This window comes from Nerophis lumbriciformis, linkage group LG22 (assembly GCF_033978685.3).
Source record: "Nerophis lumbriciformis linkage group LG22, RoL_Nlum_v2.1, whole genome shotgun sequence".
NCBI lineage: Eukaryota > Metazoa > Chordata > Actinopteri > Syngnathiformes > Syngnathidae > Nerophis > Nerophis lumbriciformis.
This window is the reverse complement of record NC_084569.2, coordinates 3,114,673-3,133,929: the sequence shown is the minus strand read 5'-3', so window position 1 is coordinate 3,133,929 and position 19,257 is coordinate 3,114,673. Positions and strand designations below refer to the sequence as shown.

General features: G+C 44.2%; 1 protein-coding gene across 1 annotated transcript in view; it reads right to left on the bottom strand.

The window, feature by feature from the left end:
• Nucleotides 1-1,809: 1,809 nt before the first annotated feature.
• The window catches only part of LOC133615668 (cytosolic endo-beta-N-acetylglucosaminidase-like), a 55,585-nt gene continuing 38,137 nt past the window's right edge, over nt 1,810-19,257 (bottom strand). The window contains exons 10-14 of the mRNA XM_061974426.2: nt 18,651-18,838; nt 18,434-18,576; nt 14,841-14,937; nt 8,901-9,012; nt 1,810-2,305 (exon numbers count right to left, since the gene is read on the bottom strand). Coding sequence (XP_061830410.1) covers nt 1,898-2,305; nt 8,901-9,012; nt 14,841-14,937; nt 18,434-18,576; nt 18,651-18,838 — 948 coding nt within the window. The 3' untranslated portion in view covers nt 1,810-1,897. The remainder of the gene's footprint in view (nt 2,306-8,900; nt 9,013-14,840; nt 14,938-18,433; nt 18,577-18,650; nt 18,839-19,257) is intronic.

The following is a 19,257-nucleotide window of genomic DNA, read 5'->3' as shown; positions in this document are numbered from 1 at the left end:
GTTTAGTTTCACTTTGTTCATGCCAGTCTGCACCACACTGATCATGTCTTCTATATCACGCATGCAGCATATAAAGTCTGTATCGCACTGATCATGTCTTCTATATCACGCATGCAGCATATAAAGTCTGTATCGCACTGATCATGTCTTCTATATCACGCATGCAGCATATAAAGTCTGTATCGCACTGATCATGTCTTCTATATCACGCATGCAGCATATAAAGTCTGTATCGCACTGATCATGTCTTCTATATCACGCATGCAGCATATAAAGTCTGTATCGCACTGATCGTGTCTTCTATATCACGCATGCAGCATATAAAGTCTGTATCGCACTGATCGTGTCTTCTATATCACGCATGCAGCATATAAAGTCTGTATCGCACTGATCGTGTCTTCTATATCACGCATGCAGCATATAAAGTCTGTATCGCACTGATCGTGTCTTCTATATCACGCATGCAGCATATAAAGTCTGTATCGCACTGATCGTGTCTTCTATATCACGCATGCAGCATATAAAGTCTGTATCGCACTGATCATGTCTTCTATATCACGCATGCAGCATATAAAGTCTGTATCGCACTGATCGTGTCTTCTATATCACGCATGCAGCATATAAAGTCTGTATCGCACTGATCATGTCTTCTATATCATGCATGCAGCATATAAAGTCTGTATCGCACTCATGTCTTCTATATCATGCATGCAGCATAGTCTATCGCACTGATCATGTCTTCGATATCACGCATGCAGCATATAAAGTCTGTATCGCACTGATCATGTCTATATCACGCATGCAGCATATAAAGTCTGTATCGCACTCATGTCTTCTATATCATGCATGCAGCATATAGTCTCTATCGCACTGACTGGATTCGTACCAGGAACCCTCAATTTTCTGGCCGACCACTTCCTCTGAGCCACCGCCTTCACTCACAATTTTCACTTTTTTTGGTGTATTTTGTCATTGCAATAACACGAGTAGAAATAACCAACCTATCACAACTAGTCTAAATGAGGGTCACCAACCCATGGATTGTGATCTACCACTCACTTTACTGGCCCTTCAGAAAAGTCTTAGATGTGTGATGACATCATTGCCCTCTACTAACTCTTCAGTAACTTTGTCTAACATTGACTTTGTCTCCCGGCTGGCCTGTCAGCTTCAAACACTGATGACATCTATGAAACAGACAAGAAGCAAGGAATCATGCAGAGACAGACTTCAATTTGGCTCAATGAGGAGAGACGTATTGGGCTGTACTCATAGTTACAGATCCAACCTACGCTCTAAGGTCCAGACCCACGTGCTCCTCTATTTATTTGGGAGGTCCCTGGTTACATCACTGAGGCTGCTTCTGAAGGAAGGGGGGGTCATTTCAGCAGCCCCAGTTAGACACAATATATGATTATTCACAAATGCAAATGTGCTGACACTCGTGATATCGCCCTGCCTCTGCTTTGTCTGTGTCAAGGTACTCCAATTGTTCAAAAACTGTAAACCGTGTTCCAGAATCATTTTATATTTGACAACATTTTTTACTTCCTTTTCGCTTGAAAGTGATTGAACCTGAGAACCTTGAGAATGTTACAACTTCCTTCCATCTTGCCACATAATTATTTATTTACAGACAGACATCATTTGGTATTACATTAACACTCTGCCAACAAAACACCTGAGCTGGGCTGCATAAACGTACTCTTTCATACTTGGGAGGGTCCTTCCTCCCTGAGGGTATGGCTATATTTTTAAGTGTTGATAATAATCATCACTCTTGGTCTCTGGTAAATCCATCAGTGAATATATTAGTAAATCCATGAGTAAATGAGTTGATAATGAAGTGTTGTTAAAAGAGTCCTGCCTTGTCTTGTGATGAATGACATTGAGGAGGTTAACAGTTTTTACAATCAACTTGAGTGTAGCTAAAAGTTCTTCTTCCCCAGCAGCTCTCTGGCAGTGGAAACGCCTCCCTGGTGACTGGCTCCACCAGCAGCTCCAGCAGGCCTGGGGGCTCAGGAACCGGGAGTTCGGTTATTCTATACAATTTGGAATATGCCCGGCCCACCAAAAGCAGCTGGTCTGCAGAGGTTGTGGGTTGTGATCCGCTGAGCTGGCGGTAGTGTACCTTGAAGTGGCGCACTATGTCAGGCGGGTACTCCCAGCGTAGCGTCACGTTCAGGTACAGGCAGCAGTCGGTGGACTGTGGAGACGACCCGGCACCTCGCAGCCACACTGGGTCATCCACACCTAGGACGTGGACCACCTCAGGGGCTTTCTGTGGACCTTCTATATCCTGGAACTTACAGAAGAGAGAAACAAATCAATATCAATAACTTGTCCATATGTACTGTATTACCTTGCTAAGTAAGAAACCTTTAAATCATTGGTAATGATTAGTGATTTTACACCTAGTTTGGTTTAAAACGGCCTATGAGGATTCTAATCTACATTCACACACTTTAGCACGCAGACGAAGCAGAGACAAAGCCCCCAGCACATTCCGTCACGTATTGTGCGTACTGGAAGCTGCTTTGCGTGATATGTGTGACCACTCCTGTTAGAGGCAGCCTCAGTGATGTTAACTAGGGAACTCCCGAGTAAATAGAGGAGCGCGTGGGACTTCCCCTCAGAGCGTGGTGGGAGACTGTAACCCCAAACGTTTCTCCTCATGAGCTACATTGAACTGCCTGATTCCTTGCTTCTTGTCTGGTTTAATAGATAGTTCGGTGTTTGAACCTGACAGTCTTGGATATGCTTTGGTGTACATTTTGCATCCATCGTCACATGTTTAATTCTCTTCCTGAATATGTCTGCAAACTGTTTGTTTGTGGAGACGACCCGTTCGGTGCAAATGAACCCCTCCACGCTCAGTCCCTCCAAAAGTGTCAGGATTTATCTATAAACAAGTAAACTCTTCTTTAAGACAAAAAGTATCACTTTTTTTCCAGACACGGCAAAAAATGTACTTTATAAACAGTTTATATAGATTCACTGGTCACTACATTAGCACCTCCGGGCTGATGATTTTAGCTTGTCCTGAACAATTTGGAAGTAATCCTCCTTTTTCATTGTCCCATTTAAAGCAGCAGTTCCATTGGCAGCAAAACAGGCCCAGAGCATAATACTGCCACCACCATGCTTGACGGTAGGCATGGTGTTCCTGGGATTAAAGGCCTCACCAAACATATTGCTGGGTATTGTGGCCAAACAGCTACATTTTTGTTTCATCTGACCACAGAACTTTCCTCCAGAAGGTCTTATCTTTGTCAATGTGATGTCAGATGAAACAAAAATGGGGCTGTTTGGCCACAATACCCAGCAGTATGTTTGGAGGAGAAAAGGTGAGGCCTTTAATCCCAGGAACATCACACCTACTGTCAAGCATGGTGGTGGTAGTATTATGCTCTGGGCCTGTTTTGCTGCCAATGGAACTGCTGCTTTAAATGGGACAATGAAAAAGGAGGATTACTTCCAAATTGTTCAGGACAAGCTAAAATCATCAGCCCGGAGGTTGGGTCTTGGGCGCAGTTGGGTGTTCCAACAGGACAATGACCCCAAACACACCTCAAAAGTGGTAAAGGTATGGCTAAATCAGGCTAGAATGGCCTTCCCAAAGTCCTGACTTAAAGGTGTGGACAATGCTGAAGAAACAAGTCCATGTCAGAAAAGCAACACATTTAGCTGAACTGCACCAATTTAGTGGTCAAGTGGTCAAGCAGAAGCTTGTGGATGGCTACCAAAAGCGCCTTATTGCAGGTCAACTTGCCAAGGGACATGTAAGCAAATATTAACATTGCTGTATGTATACTTTTGACCCTCACATTTTCAGTAGAGCCATAATAAATTCATAAAAGAAGCAAACTTCATGAATGTTTTTTGTGAGCAACAAGTATGTGCTCCAATCACTACATCACAAACAAATAAGAAATGATTGTAAAGTCAAGACAGCCATGACATGATGTTCTTTACAAGTGTATGTACACTTTTGACCACCACTGTATACTGTATGTATATATCAGTGACGTGCGGTGAGGTTGATGGCTGGTGAGGCACTGACTTCATCACAGTCAGATTTACAAACATATGAACCCTAAAGAGTATCTTATTCACCATTTGATTGGCAGCAGTTAACGGGTTACCGTATTTTCCGCACTATTAGCCGCACCTAAAAACCACAAATTTACTCAAAAGCTGACAGTGCGGCTTATAACCCGGTGCGCTTTATATATGGATTAATATTAAGATTCATTTTCATAAAGTTTAGGTCTCGCAACTACGGTAAACAGCCGCCATCTTTTTTCTTCTACGGCAAGCAACCGCCAAGGTAAGCACCCGCCCCCATAGAAGAGGAAGCGCTTCTTCTTCTACTGTAAGCAACCACCCGCCCCTGTAGAAGAAGAAGAAGCGCGCGGATATTACGTTTCATTTCCTTTGTGTGTTTACATCTGTAAAGACCACAAAATGGCTCCTACTAAGCGACAGGTTTCCGGTTCATGAAAAGACGCAATCTCTCCATCCGCACACGGACTACTATTTCACAGCAACTGCCTAAAGACTTTCAAGAAAAGCTGGCTACTTTCCGTGCATATTGTAAAAACAAGATAGCTGAAAAAAAGATCCGGCCAGAGAACATTATCAACATGGACGAGGTTCCACTGACTTTTGATATTCCTGTGAACCGCACTGTGGATACAACGGGAGCACGTACGGTGAATATTCGCACCACAGGGAATGAGAAGTCATCCTTCACTGTGGTTCTAGCTTGCCATGCTAATGGCCAGAAACTTCCACCCATGGTGATATTCAAAAGGAAGACCTTGCCAAAAGAGACCTTTCCAGCCGGCGTCATCATAAAAGCTAACTCGAAGGGATGGATGAAGAAAAGATGAGCGAGTGGTTAAGGTAAGTTTAAGTTTACGCGAAGAGGCCGGGTGGCTTTTTTCACGCAGCTCCGTCCATGTTGATATACGACTCCATGCGCGCCCACATCACGCTGGTTTTTAATATATTATTAAAGTTTGACTGACCTATCTGACTGTTTTTTTGACATTCCTTTAGCGCAGTTAGATGTGGCTTATAACACGGGGCGGCTTATAGGTGGACAAAGTTTTGAAATATGCCGTTCATTGAAGGCGCGGCTTATAACCCAGGGCGGCTTATGGTGCGGAAAATACGGTATGTTTAAAAGCTCATACCAGCATTCTTCCCTGCTTGGCACTCAGCATCAAGGCTTGGAATTGGGGGTTAAATCACCAAAAATTATTCCCGGGCGCGGCCACCGCTGCTGCCCACTGCTCCCCTCACCTCCCAGGGGGTGATCAAGGGGATGGGTCAAATGCAGAGGACACATTTCACCACACCTAGTGTGTGTGTGACAATCATTGCTACTTTAACTTAACTTTAACTTTACACATACAAACTGTAGCACACAAAAAAGCACATTTAATAAAAAAAACGTTATTATGGTCTTACCTTTACTTATAAATGAAGTCCATGTTGTGCTGGATTAATGAACCCCCTGACGAGAGTGTTATATCAACTAAAGCCCTCACTTCAACTTTCCACGTGCAAGATTGAATCTATTTAAAAAAGTGTAACCGAGGGTTTATAAATGTGGCCTATACTGTATGAAACTACAAAATAACAAACACGGAGGCTCCAGTTTACACGAGGACCACTTTATTTACATTCTTTCAAAAACTTCCGCTCCACTCCAACGTGTCAAAATTCCGCTCTTAGCGCCTTCAAAATAAGAGCTCAAGGCATATACTGTATAACAGCGCATAACAGGAACTTAACATCACAAAGAGGAAAGCCCATAAAAATAGGTTACAAAAGTTATTTAATAAGAAGCCAAAAAAGTGCAAAAACACTCATGTTTGTGTTGGAGGAGTTGTGAATTAGGTACACCTGCAGTCTGCAGGTGTACCTAATGTTGTCGCCCTGCAGTCATTCACAACTCCTCCAACACGAACATGATTGTTTTTGCACTTTTTGGCTTCTTATGAAATAACTTTTTTAAATAGATTCAATCTTGCACGTGGAAAGTTTAAGTGTGGGCTTTAGTTGATATAACAATTCTACGGCGGGGGTGCAGGAGGCAGGACTACTGGAGCCTCACCCAGTGTGTCTTTTGCAACAGTTTTATGATTGCTCAGCACAAGAAATACGTTACACACATACAGTTGTTGACAAAATACACTGTACATTATATACCTCAGCTAACTAAACTATGGAAATGTATAATATAATTCATATAGCAATACAGTCTCACTGCACAGCAGGCCAGCAGTTAGCCGAGTCCGTCCATGTTGAGGCACTGAGTGACGTGCCTCAACTGGCTGCTGATCACCGCACCGTCTCTTCTCAGTATTTGAACGGCAAATGTGAAAATTCAGCGATTTTGAATAAAAATAATCTAAAACTGGTGAAGTTAAATGGAAAATAACTTTATAGTATAATCACTGCATACATTTAACAATTTAATATATATTTTTTTCTTTTTAAATTTTTTTCTTTCCATGATGGCAGGTGAGGCCCCGCCTCACCTGCCTCTAGTGACTGCACGTCACGGATGTATATATATATAAATGTGTATATATGTATTTATATATATGTGTATATATGTGTGTATATATGTATGTGTGTATATATATATATATATATGTATATATGTGTGTATAAAAATTTGTATATATGTGTATATATATATATATATATATATATATATATATATATATATATATATATATATATATATATATATATATATATGTGTGTGTGTGTGTGTGTATGTATATGCTTAGGCTGCTTCCCCCGCGACCCGACCTGACCTCGAATAAGCAGAAGAAAATGGATGGGTGACACCTTGACTCCTTTTTGACCCTTGACATGTTCCGTGGTTGGCGATATGTAACGGCGTGCTGTTACTTTGGAGCCACAAGCGAGGAAAATGGCGATCATAAATGCACAATAATCATCACATTAAAGAAGTATTTCCACATTGTGGCTGTGTTTTAACGTGCAGGCCACAGTGATAGCAATGATGCTCGTAGGACCCTGCGAGCTCCCCGGGAGTACTTACTGTTATCTACAGGAGAACACACTCAAGGATATGATATTGCATGAAACAAAGTGTTATTTCATGTTTAGAGGGCTCTAATAATGTTACAAAATACAAACCCCGTTTCCATATGAGTTGGGAAATTGTGTAAGATGTAAATATAAACGGAATACAATGATTTGCAAATCCTTTTCAAGCCATATTCAGTTGAATATGCTACAAAGACAACATATTTGATGTTCAAACTCATAAACTTTATTATTTTTGCAAATAATCATTAACTAAAGTTGAGGAATGCTCATCAAAGACTTATTTGGAACATCCCACAGGTGTGCAGGCTAATTGGGAACAGGTGGGTGCCATGATTGGGTATAAAAACAGCTTCCCAAAAAATGCTCAGTCTTTCACAAGAAAGGATGGAGCGAGGGTCACCACTTTGTCAACAAATGCGTCAGCAAATTGTTGAACAGTTTAAGAAAAACCTTTCTCAACCAGCTATTGCAAGAAATTTCGGGATTTCAACATCTACGCTCCATAATATCATCAAAAGGTTCAGAGAATGTGGAGAAATCACTCCACGTGAGCAGCATGGCCGGAAACCAACATTGAATGACCGTGACCTTCCATCCCTCAGACGGCACTGTATCAAAAACTGACATCAATCTCTAAAGGATATCACCACATGGGCTCAGGAACACTTCAGAAAACCACTGTCACTAAATACAGTTGGTCGCTACATCTGTAAGTGCAAGTTAAAGCTCTACTATGCAAAGCCAAAGCCATTTATCAACAACACCCAGAAACGCCGCCGGCTTCTCTGGGCCCGAGATCGTCTAAGATGGACTCATGCAAAGTGGAAAAGTGTTCTGTGGTCTGACGAGTCCACATTTCAAATTGTTTTTGGAAATATTCGACATCGTGTCATCCGGACCAAAGGGGAAGCGAACCATCCAGGCTGTTATCGACGCAAAATTGAAAAGGCAGCATGTGTGATGGTATGGGGGTGCATTAGTGCCCAAGACATGGGTAACTTACACATCTGTGAAGGCACCATTAATGCTGAAAGGTACATACAGCTTTTGGAACAACATATGCTGCCATCTAAGCGCCGTCTTTTTCATGCTTATTTCAGCAAGACAATGCCAAGCCACATTCAGAACGTGTTACAACAGCGTGGCTTCGTAAAAAAAGAGTGTGGGTACTTTCCTGCTCCGCCTGCAGTCCAGACCTGTCTCCCATCGAAAATGTGTGGCACATTATGAAGCGTAAAATACGACAGAGGACTGTTGAACGACTGAAGCTCTACATAAAACAAGAATGGGAAATAATTCCACTTTCAAAGCTTCAACAATTAGTTTCCTCAGTTCCCAATCGTTTATTGAGTGTTGTTAAAAGAAAAGGCCATGTAACACAGTGGTGAACATGCCCTTTCCCAACTTCTTTGTCACGTGTTGCAGCCATGAAATTCTAAGTTAATTATTATTTGCAAAAAAAAATAAAGTTTATGAGTTTGAACATCAAATATGTTGTCTTTGTAGCATATTCAACTGAATATGGCTTGAAAAGGATTTGCAAATCATTGTATTCCATTTATATTTACATCTAACACAATTTCCCAACTCATATGGAAACGGGGTTTGTATATTTAACAGCTTTTTATGCTCCAACTATGAAAATATCTAATGTATCCAAAATGATCCTACTCAGTGGAAATACGTTTACCACGGTCCAGCCTGGAACCAATTGGCTGCGATAAACCAGAGACGACTATTTCTCAAACTATCTAGTCTAAGAAGTCATTTAGTGTACTTGGCAGCTTTAATGTTCTCACCATGATTTGTCCCACCCTGCAGCTGAAGCTTGTGTCACTTGGCTCTCCAACAGCTTCAATGTTGACCAAGACTTCCCTGAGGATAAAGCCACAAAGGTCCAACTTGGAAAACCTAAAAAGATGAAAAGAGAAGGACCATTTATATGTAGTGGAACATCAATGTCACATCATCTGGAAACACAACTGGGAATGCTCAGATGATTTTTTTCCCAGTGTCGTCAGTAGAACTAGAACTAGAACTAGAAGTAGTGGTGTTGTCAGGACTGCTCCTGACATTTGGTGGTGTGTTTGTCGGGGATGTAAATCTCCTTGTGATCGTCCATTTCATTCACATCACCGTTCAGATACAATTTATGGAAAAAACAAAAGGATTTGATGCGATCAATTTAGTGAACGAACGATTCAATACAATTTAATTCAGTAATAATAATAATAGATTTTATTTGTAAAAAGCACTCTATATTGAGCAAACAACCTCAAAGTGCTACAATGCACACTGCAAAAAGTCAGTGTTCAAAAACAAGAAAAAAAAGACAAAAATGTGGGGTATTTTATTTGAACTAAGCAAAATGATCTGCCAATAGAAGAAGAACATTTGGCAAATTAAAGCTGCAAGCAGCGTTGTTCGGGCCCGCGTATTTGGCAGGTGCTAGTCCTAAGTGTCCCAATACTTTTGTCTACTTGTAGTCTGAAGTGTCCCAAGACTTTTGTCTAGTGTACCTACCTTGTCTGCATTGTGTGGGCACGTTGGTGCTTCCTGCTTTTGAGCAGCCATCTTAAAAAAACAGCACCGCAGGAGCATCAGTGCAGCGGGTCTTTGAAGGGTCATAAAATCAAAACCGGAGCAGGTATCACAACTCTTTCACCAACTTTTAATCAGAAGGGTTCAATCTCTCTCCTGTGTTAGTTTGAAGCCGAAACAACAAACGTGCTCAGAGGAGATAATGTTTGAAGAAAGGTGACGGGTTTTTACAAAAATGTTGTGTTGAAGGGGGAATAGCAAACTTCCTGTATATTTTAGCTGGGGGTTGTCAATTTATGAAATGTAGGTCTAAGTGAGACCTACATAGAGGTTTTTGTTTCATCTCTGTCCGACCTTCCCAGTGGGAGTTACAGGCAGTTTTGTCAGATTTTTCATCCGAGGAGCAGTTTTTTGTGCGTTTTATTAAAAAATTGCTGTAGAGCACAATTTTTAGATTTGGGGTTAGGTTTTTTCATTAGATCACAGTTTTAGCCAGTCCTGATGTGTGTGTTCAGTTCAGTGAGTTTTGAAGCATGTTAAGGGGGTCAAATTACAGCTCAAAGAGGCAAAAGTGACTGTTTTTATTACTATTTTGTCTTGAAGGGGGAATTGCCAACTTCCTGTTGATTTTAGCCCGAGAATGTACCATTATGAAAGTTAGGTCTAAGTCAGACCTACATAGAGGATTTTGTTTCATGTTTTTCCGACCTTCCTAGTGGGAGTTACAGGCAGTCTAGTTTTTTTTTTTCCTAGGGGGCGCTATAGCGCAATTTTGAGTTTTGGGGTTTGGTGTTTTGATAAAACGTTCTGGCGTTTATTACTGATGTGTGTGTAAAATTTGGTGAGTCTTGAAGCATGCTAAGGGGGTCAAATTATAGCGCAAAGAAGCGGAAGAATAATAATAATAAAGAATAAAACCTTACAAATACAATAGGTCCTTATGTCCCATTGCATAAGGACTCCCTGTGGGAGTCCTTTTGCAATGGGCCATTGCGGGCCCTAATAAAGAATAAAACGTTACAATTTCAATAGGTCCTTATGTCCCATTGCATAAGGACTCCCTGTGGGAGTCCTTATGCAATGGGCCATTGCGGGCCCTAATTAGCTAAATGATAAATGGGTTGTACTTGTATAGCGCTTTTCTACCTTGAAGGTACTCAAAGCGCTTTGACACTACTTCCACATTTACCCATTCACACACACATTCACACACTGATGGAGGGAGCTGCCATGCAAGGCGCTAACCAGCACCCATCAGGAGCAAGGGTGAAGTGTTTTGGCCAAGGACACAACGGACATGACGAGGTTGGTACTAGGTGGGGATTGAACCAGGGACCCTCAGGTCGCGCACGGCCATTCTTCCACTGCGCCACGCCGTCCCTAACCTCAATGAACCCAAAAATAGCTTAAAATAAGTTTATTCTCACTAATAACAAGTGCTCTTTTCTTGGTAGAAAAAAAGAGAAATTTTTGCTCAATATGTTGAAAAATATTCTTAAATGAAGTACCGGTAAATGCTAGTGCCATTATCTTGACATAATGATATGCGCTCGGCATCATGATTTTTTTTTTCATGCTTGAAGTAAGAAATGATGACTTTAAAAAAGTAGTTTAATACTTGTGAGTGTTGATGACACAGCTTTGCAACACTTGATATTCTAGTTTCAAGCATGTTTTACTCAATATAGGTCATCACATCTCAGCAACAAGCTGTAATATCTTACTGAGATCATTTAGGACCAAAACACTTAAAACAAGTAAAACACTCGAACATAAAATCTGCTTAGTGAGAAGAATTATCTTATCAGACAGAAAATACCCTAATAGCTAGAACTAGTACGCATATATCTAAAAAAAAAAAAGAACGCTTTTTTAAAAAGAAGGGTTTTTAAGCCTTTTTTAAAAGCATCCACAGTCTGTGGTGCCCTCAGGTGGTCAGGGAGAGCGTTCCACAGACTGGAAGCGGCGGAGCAGAAAGCCCGATCTCCCATTGTTCGGAGCTTTGTCCTCGAAGTTTGGAGAGGAGGTTAGGTGTGGAGGATTTGGGGGTGAGCAGTTCTTTGATGTAGAGGGGGGCATTTCCATGGAGGCACTGGTGGGTTAGTAGGGAAACTTTGTATTCAATCCTGAGTGGAACAGGAAGCCAGTGAAGGGATTTGAGAAGTGGTGTGATATGGTCATATTTCCGCACTCTCATCAGGATCCTAGCAGCACTATTCTGTAAGTACTGCAGCTTCTGGATGTTCTTGCAGGGGATCCCCACAAGAAGTGAGTTGCAGTAGTCTAGTCTAATTTAGTGTATGAAGCATTCAATAAAATAGGATACGGTGTATGGACGATTCTTCTATGGTTCACATTTGTTGATGGACACATTCTTTTTGTGCGCCACAAAATAAAAGCATTCCTTCCCGAGCATACGCTCCTTCTCACGTTAGAGCACAAATAGTTAGGACCTCGGCACCAAGCGCACAGACTACATCTGTCCAAGCAAAGTCTATGAGCATGGACAGATGAAAACTACTCGGAGGAGAGGCCAAACGTCCAGTGGAATGTCATGAGAATAACAATAACCTGGTGAATGAGAACATCCACAGGCACATTCATCTTCAAATATAAACAAATACATTCTTTAAAAGTGACAGGTTTCCATTTTTTATTTTTTTGAACACAACATACTGTATATGTTACTGTATACTCGAAGACCTCCATGACGAATAAAAATAAAGGACCCAGATTTCCCTCGCCCGGACGCGGGTCACCGGGGCTCCCCTCTGGAGCCAGGCCCGGAGGTGGGGCACGATGGCGAGCGCCTGGTGGCCGGGCCTGTCCCCATGGGGCCCGGCCGGGCACAGCCCGAAGAGGCAACGTGGGTCCCCCCTCCAATGGGCTCACCACCCATAGCAGGGGCCATAGAGGTCGGGTGCATTGTGAGCTGGGCGGCAGCCGACGGCAGGGCACTTGGCGGTCCGATCCTCGGCTACAGAAGCTAGCTCTTGGGACGTGGAACGTCACCTCGCTGGGGGGGAAGGAGCCTGAGCTAGTGCGCGAGGTTGAGAAGTTCCGGCTAGATATAGTCGGACTCACTTCGACGCACAGCAAGGGCTCTGGAACCAGTTCTCTCGAGAGGGGCTGGACTCTCTTCCACTCTGGCGTTGCCGGCAATGAGAGGCGACGGGCTGGGGTGGCAATTCTTGTTGCCCCCCGGCTTAGAGCCTGCACGTTGGAGTTCAACCCGGTGGACGAGAGGGTAGCTTCCCTCCGCCTTCGGGTGGGGGGACGGGTCCTGACTGTGGTTTGCGCTTACGCGCCAAACCACAGCTCAGAGTACCCACCCTTTTTGGATTCGCTCGAGGGAGTACTTGAGAGTGCTCCCCCGGGTGATTCCCTCGTTCTACTGGGGGACTTCAACCCTCATGTTGGCAGCGACAGTGAAACCTGGAGAGGTGTGATTGGGAAGAATGGCCGCCCGGATCTGAACCCGAGTGGTGTTCTGTTATTGGACTTTTGTGCCCGTCACAGATTGTCCATAATGAACACCATGTTCGAACATAAGGGTGTCCATATGTGCACTTGGCACCAGGACACCCTAGGCCGCAGTTCCATGATCGACTTTGTAGTTGTGTCATCGGATTTGCGGCCTCATGTTTTGGACACTCGGGTGAAGAGAGGGGCGGAGCTTTCAACCGATCACCACCTGGTGGTGAGTTGGCTGCGATGGTGGGGGAGGATGCCGGACAGACCTGGCAGGCCCAAACGCATTGTGAGGGTTTGCTGGGAACGTGTGGCAGAGTCTCCTGTCAGAGAGAGTTTCAATTCCCACCTCCGGAAGAACTTTGAACATGTCACGAGGGAGGCGCTGGACATTGAGTCCGAGTGGACCATGTTCCGCGCCTCTATTGTCGAGGCAGCTGATTGGAGCTGTGGCCGCAAGGTAGTTGGTGCCTGTCGTGGCGGTAATCCTAGAACCCGTTGGTGGACACCGGCGGTGAGGGATGCCGTCAAGCTGAAGAAGGAGTCCTATTGGGTTCTTTTGGCTCATAGGACTCCTGAGGCAGCGGACAGGTACCGACAGGCCAAGCGGTGTGCGGCTTCAGCGGTTGCAGAGGCAAAAACTCGGACATGGGAGGAGTTCGGGGAAGCCATGGAAAACGACTTCCGGACGGCTTCGAAGCGATTCTGGACCACCATCCGCCGCCTCAGGAAGGGGAAGCAGTGCACTATCAACACCGTGTATGGTGAGGATGGTGTTCTGCTGACCTCGACTGTGGATGTTGTGGATCGGTGGAGAGAATACTTCGAAGACCTCCTCAATCCCACCAACACGTCTTCCTATGAGGAAGCAGTGCCTGGGGAATCTGTGGTGGGCTCTTCTATTTCTGGGGCTGAGGTTGCCGAGGTAGTTAAAAAGCTCCTCGGTGGCAAGGCCCCGGGGGTGGATGAGATCCGCCCAGAGTTCCTTAAGGCTCTGGATGCTGTGGGGCTGTCTTGGTTGACAAGACTCTGCAGCATCGCGTGGACATCGGGGTCGGTACCTCTGGATTGGCAGATCTACAAAGATGTTAAAGTAAAAAGGCAAACAGATTTTCCAGGGGTCAAGTCAGTGTTGTTACCAATGGCTTAACCTGGAAAAGAGAGCGAGACACGGGGATTGAGCTCGTTGTAAGAAAACGTTGACTTTTGTGAAATAAAGAAAGATAAATTGGGAATCTGTCTGAGCCTCAATTCCTTGGGATCTGACAATATTGACGAACAGAGACGGTCCACTGTTTTGACGTCTGGCGGTGGTTTGGCTTCAAGCGGGAAGATGTCGAACAGACAACCGTAATATGTCAAGTATGCGGCAAAAGCGTTAGCACCACTGCTAATATGTAGCATCATTTGAAAAGTCACCTGCTAAAGAATGAAGAGTGCTTGAAACTCCGCATGTCAACATCTCCGTTCTGTGCCACACCCACAAAATGCAGAGGCAAACATTTCCACATCAACACCGTATGAAACAAATAGTCAACAACAGAAGGAGATAACGTCCGCAGGAACCTACCACATAGCGAAGGACATACACTATTTGATTTCCTATTATGCATCTTTGAAATACCAGCTTGGATGAGGGCCAACCAAGCAAATACATTATTTGTTAACAGCTTTTTCTCAGTGGCTGAATTGAAATAAATAAATTAGATATTTTGAATTGGTTTCACCTGACAGTCCATCCTGTATCGACATTTCCAAAGAGATGAGAAAACTGCTGCACGAGCTCATGGCCGTCAGGGAGCATAACTGGAGAAACACTCGTCACTGCAAGGAAACAAAGCAAACATTTACTATTATTTTGAAAACATTGTGAAAGTCAACATTGCCAACAAAGAAAGACTTTTGCTATTCTAATCACATGGGCTAATAGAGTATATACAGGTAAAAGCCAGTAAATTAGAATATTTTGAAAAACTTGATTTATTTCAGTAATTGCATTCAAAAGGTGTAACTTGTACATTATATTTATTCATTGCACACAGACTGATGCATTCAAATGTTTATTTCATTTAATTTTGATGATTTGAAGTGGCAACAAATGAAAATCCAAAATTCCGTGTGTCACAAAATTAGAATATTACTTAAGGCTAATACAAAAAAGGGATTTTTAGAAATGTTGGCCAACTGAAAAGTATGAAAATGAAAAATATGAGCATGTACAATACTCAATACTTGGTTGGAGCTCCTTTTGCCTCAATTACTGCGTTAATGCGGCGTGGCATGGAGTCGATGAGTTTCTGGCACTGCTCAGGTGTTATGAGAGCCCAGGTTGCTCTGATAGTGGCCTTCAACTCTTCTGCGTTTTTGGGTCTGGCATTCTGCATCTTCCTTTTCACAATACCCCACAGATTTTCTATGGGGCTAAGGTCAGGGGAGTTGGCGGGCCAATTTAGAACAGAAATGCCATGGTCCGTAAACCAGGCACGGGTAGATTTTGCGCTGTGTGCAGGCGCCAAGTCCTGTTGGAACTTGAAATCTCCATCTCCATAGAGCAGGTCAGCAGCAGGAAACATGAAGTGCTCTAAAACTTGCTGGTAGACGGCTGCGTTGACCCTGGATCTCAGGAAACAGAGTGGACCGACACCAGCAGATGACATGGCACCCCAAACCATCACTGATGGTGGAAACTTTACACTAGACTTCAGGCAACGTAGATCCTGTGCCTCTCCTGTCTTCCTCCAGACTCTGGGACCTCGATTTCCAAAGGAAATGCAAAATTTGCTTTCGTCAGAAAACATGACTTTGGACCACTCAGCAGCAGTCCAGCTGGTGTCGGTCCACTCTGTTTCCTGAGATCCAGGGTCAACGCAGCCGTCTACCAGCAAGTTTTAGAGCACTTCATGCTTCCTGCTGCTGACCTGCTCTATGGAGATGGAGATTTCAAGTTCCAACAGGACTTGGCGCCTGCACACAGCGCAAAATCTACCCGTGCCTGGTTTACGGACCATGGCATTTCTGTTCTAAATTGGCCCGCCAACTCCCCTGACCTTAGCCCCATAGAAAATCTGTGGGGTATTGTGAAAAGGAAGATGCAGAATGCCAGACCCAAAAACGCAGAAGAGTTGAAGGCCACTATCAGAGCAACCTGGGCTCTCATAACACCTGAGCAGTGCCAGAAACTCATCGACTCCATGCCACGCCGCATTAACGCAGTAATTGAGGCAAAAGGAGCTCCAACCAAGTATTGAGTATTGTACATGCTCATATTTTTCATTTTCATACTTTTCAGTTGGCCAACATTTCTAAAAATCCTTTTTTTGTATTAGCCTTACACAATATTCTAATTTTGTGACACACGGAATTTTGGATTTTCATTTGTTGCCACTTCAAATCATCAAAATTAAATGAAATAAACATTTGAATGCATCAGTCTGTGTGCAATGAATAAATATAATGTACAAGTTACACCTTTTGAATGCAATTACTGAAATAAATCAAGTTTTTCAAAATATTCTAATTTACTGGCTTTTACCTGTATATATGTCTTGTGTTTATTTACTGTTTTAGTCATTCCCAGCTGAATATCAGGTCTCACAGCATCTTCCCTATCTGAATGGCTCCCACTGCCCTCTAGTCCTTCACTCTCACTTTCCTCATCCACCAATCTTTCATCCTCGCTCAAATTAATGGGGAAATCGTGGCTTTCTCGGTCCGAATGGCTCTCGCTGCTGGTGGCCATGATTGTAAACAATGTTTGGATGTGAGGAGCTCCACAACCTGTGACGTCACGCTACTCGTCTGCTACTTCCGCTACAGGAAAGGCTTTTTTATCAGCGACCAAAAGTTGCGAACTTTATCGTCGATGTTCTCTACTAAATCCTTTCAGCAAAAATATGGCAATATCGCGAAATGATCAAGTATGACACATAGAATGGACCTGCTATCCCCATTTAAATAAGAAAATCGCATTTCAGTAGGCTCCTCTCTGAGCTGCCACCTTAACGTGGTAGAGGAGTTTGCGTGTCCCAGTGATCCTAGGAGCTATGTTGTCCAAGGGCTTTATGCCCCCTGGTAGGGTCTCCCAAGACAAACTGGTCCTAGGTAAGGGATCAGACAAAGAGCAGCTCGAAGACCTCCATGAAATATAAAAAACAAGGACCCTCGGCTCCTCACCCAGCCCTGCATTGGACCGTGTCCCTCGGGAAGTCCTGTGGGGAGTGCTCAGAGAGTATGGGGTATCGGACTGTCTGATTGTGGCGGTCCACTCCCTGTATGATCAGTGTCAGAGCTTGGTCCGCATTGCCGGCAGTAAGTCGGACACGTTTCCAGTGAGGGTTGGACTCCGCCAAGGCTGCCCTTTGTCACCCATTCTGTTCTGAACTTTTATGGACAGAATTTCTAGGCGCAGTCAAGGCGTTGAGGGGATCTGGTTTGGTGGCTGCAGGATTAGGTCTCTGCTTTTTGCAGATGATGTGGTCCTGATGGCTTCATCTGGCCAGGATCTTCAGCTCTCACTGGATCGGTTCGCAGCCGAGTGTGAAGCGACTGGGATGGGAATCAGCACCTCCGAGTCCGAGTCCATGGTTCTCGCCCGGAAAAAGGGTGGAGTGCCAACTCCGGGTTGGGGAGGAGATCTTGCCCCAAGTGGAGGAGTTCAAGTACCTCGGAGTCTTGTTCACGAGTGAGGGAAGAGTGGATGGTGAGATCGACAGGCGGATCGGTGCGGCGTCTTCAGTAATGCGGACGCTGTATCGATCCGTTGTGGTGAAGAAGGAGCTGAGCCAGAAGGCAAAGCTCTCAATTTACCGGTCGATCTACGTTCCCATCCTCACCTATGGTCATGAGCTTTGGGTTGTGACCGAAAGGACAAGATCACGGGTACAAGCGGCCGAAATGAGTTTCCTCCGCCGGGTGGCGGGGCTCTCCCTTAGAGATAGGGTGAGAAGCTCTGCCATCCGGGGGGAGCTCAAAGTAAAGCCGCTGCTCCTCCACATGGAGAGGAGCCAGATGAGGTGGTTCGGGCATCTGGTCAGGATGCCACCCGAACGCCTCCCTAGGGAGGTGTTTAGGGCACGTCCGACCGGTAGGAGGCCGCGGGGAAGACCCAGGACACGTTGGGAAGACTATGTCTCCCGGCTGGCCTGGGAACGCCTCGGGGTCCCACAGGAAGAGCTGGACGAAGTGGCTGGGGAGAGGGAAGTCTGGGCTTCCCTGCTTAGGCTGCTGCCCCCGCGACCCGACCTCGGATAAGCGGAAGAAGATGGATGGATGGATGGCATTTCAGTAGGCATTTAAGTACTAATAAAAGAGAGGAACCTACATTTCATATGATGGCTATTCTCCTCTGTGGAAACATCAGTATGTGTCATCTTGAGCTCCAGCGAAACTTTAACTTGAGAAGAGGACTTGTAAATAATGCAGAGCAGAGTCTTGGATGCAAGCGGCACATGAAGGGAGAACATCCTATGATGGTAATCAACACAAGACCAATCAGGGGAGCACTAAAAGACACTTGTTTTGAAAGGCAGAGGACAAACCTGACACTGAGGGGTGCAGCATGACTTGCAGGGATGAGTCCTTCAAGGAGAAGTGAAGAGCCTCCATTCCAGGCATCTTCTGGGCAACCTCGGCTCCTCACCCAGCCCTGACCCTCCAGCTGCTCATGGTAGTACAAGGGCTGGACTTCTTGGGCAGTTAAGTTGAACCACTTCCTATTTGTTTCACGCTACATACACACAGAAAAATATGCACACACCCATGAAAATGACATTTCCGGGCTGTCCATTATGCAAATACAGTCGGCCAACTTGTAATCAAACTTGAAAGCAGCTTATTTCAAACAGTGCATGCCTAGTTGACTAAAACCTGGCTCTCAGTATGACACAGAACAGTGGTAAACTACTATACGATCACAATAATAACATATCTATAGCCATAACCTTCCCAGACATCAGGGTGTAGCCAACCACTTGCATGGAGACCACATACTGTACTGAACATGAACAGAACCATGACCTCAATCCTGTGGTCTGTACTAGACCGTAAAGATGCTGGGCCATTACAACTGTATGTGCTACATATATATAATAGTGCATTTGGAAAGTATTCACAGCGCTTTTCTTTTTTCCACATTTGGTTATGTTA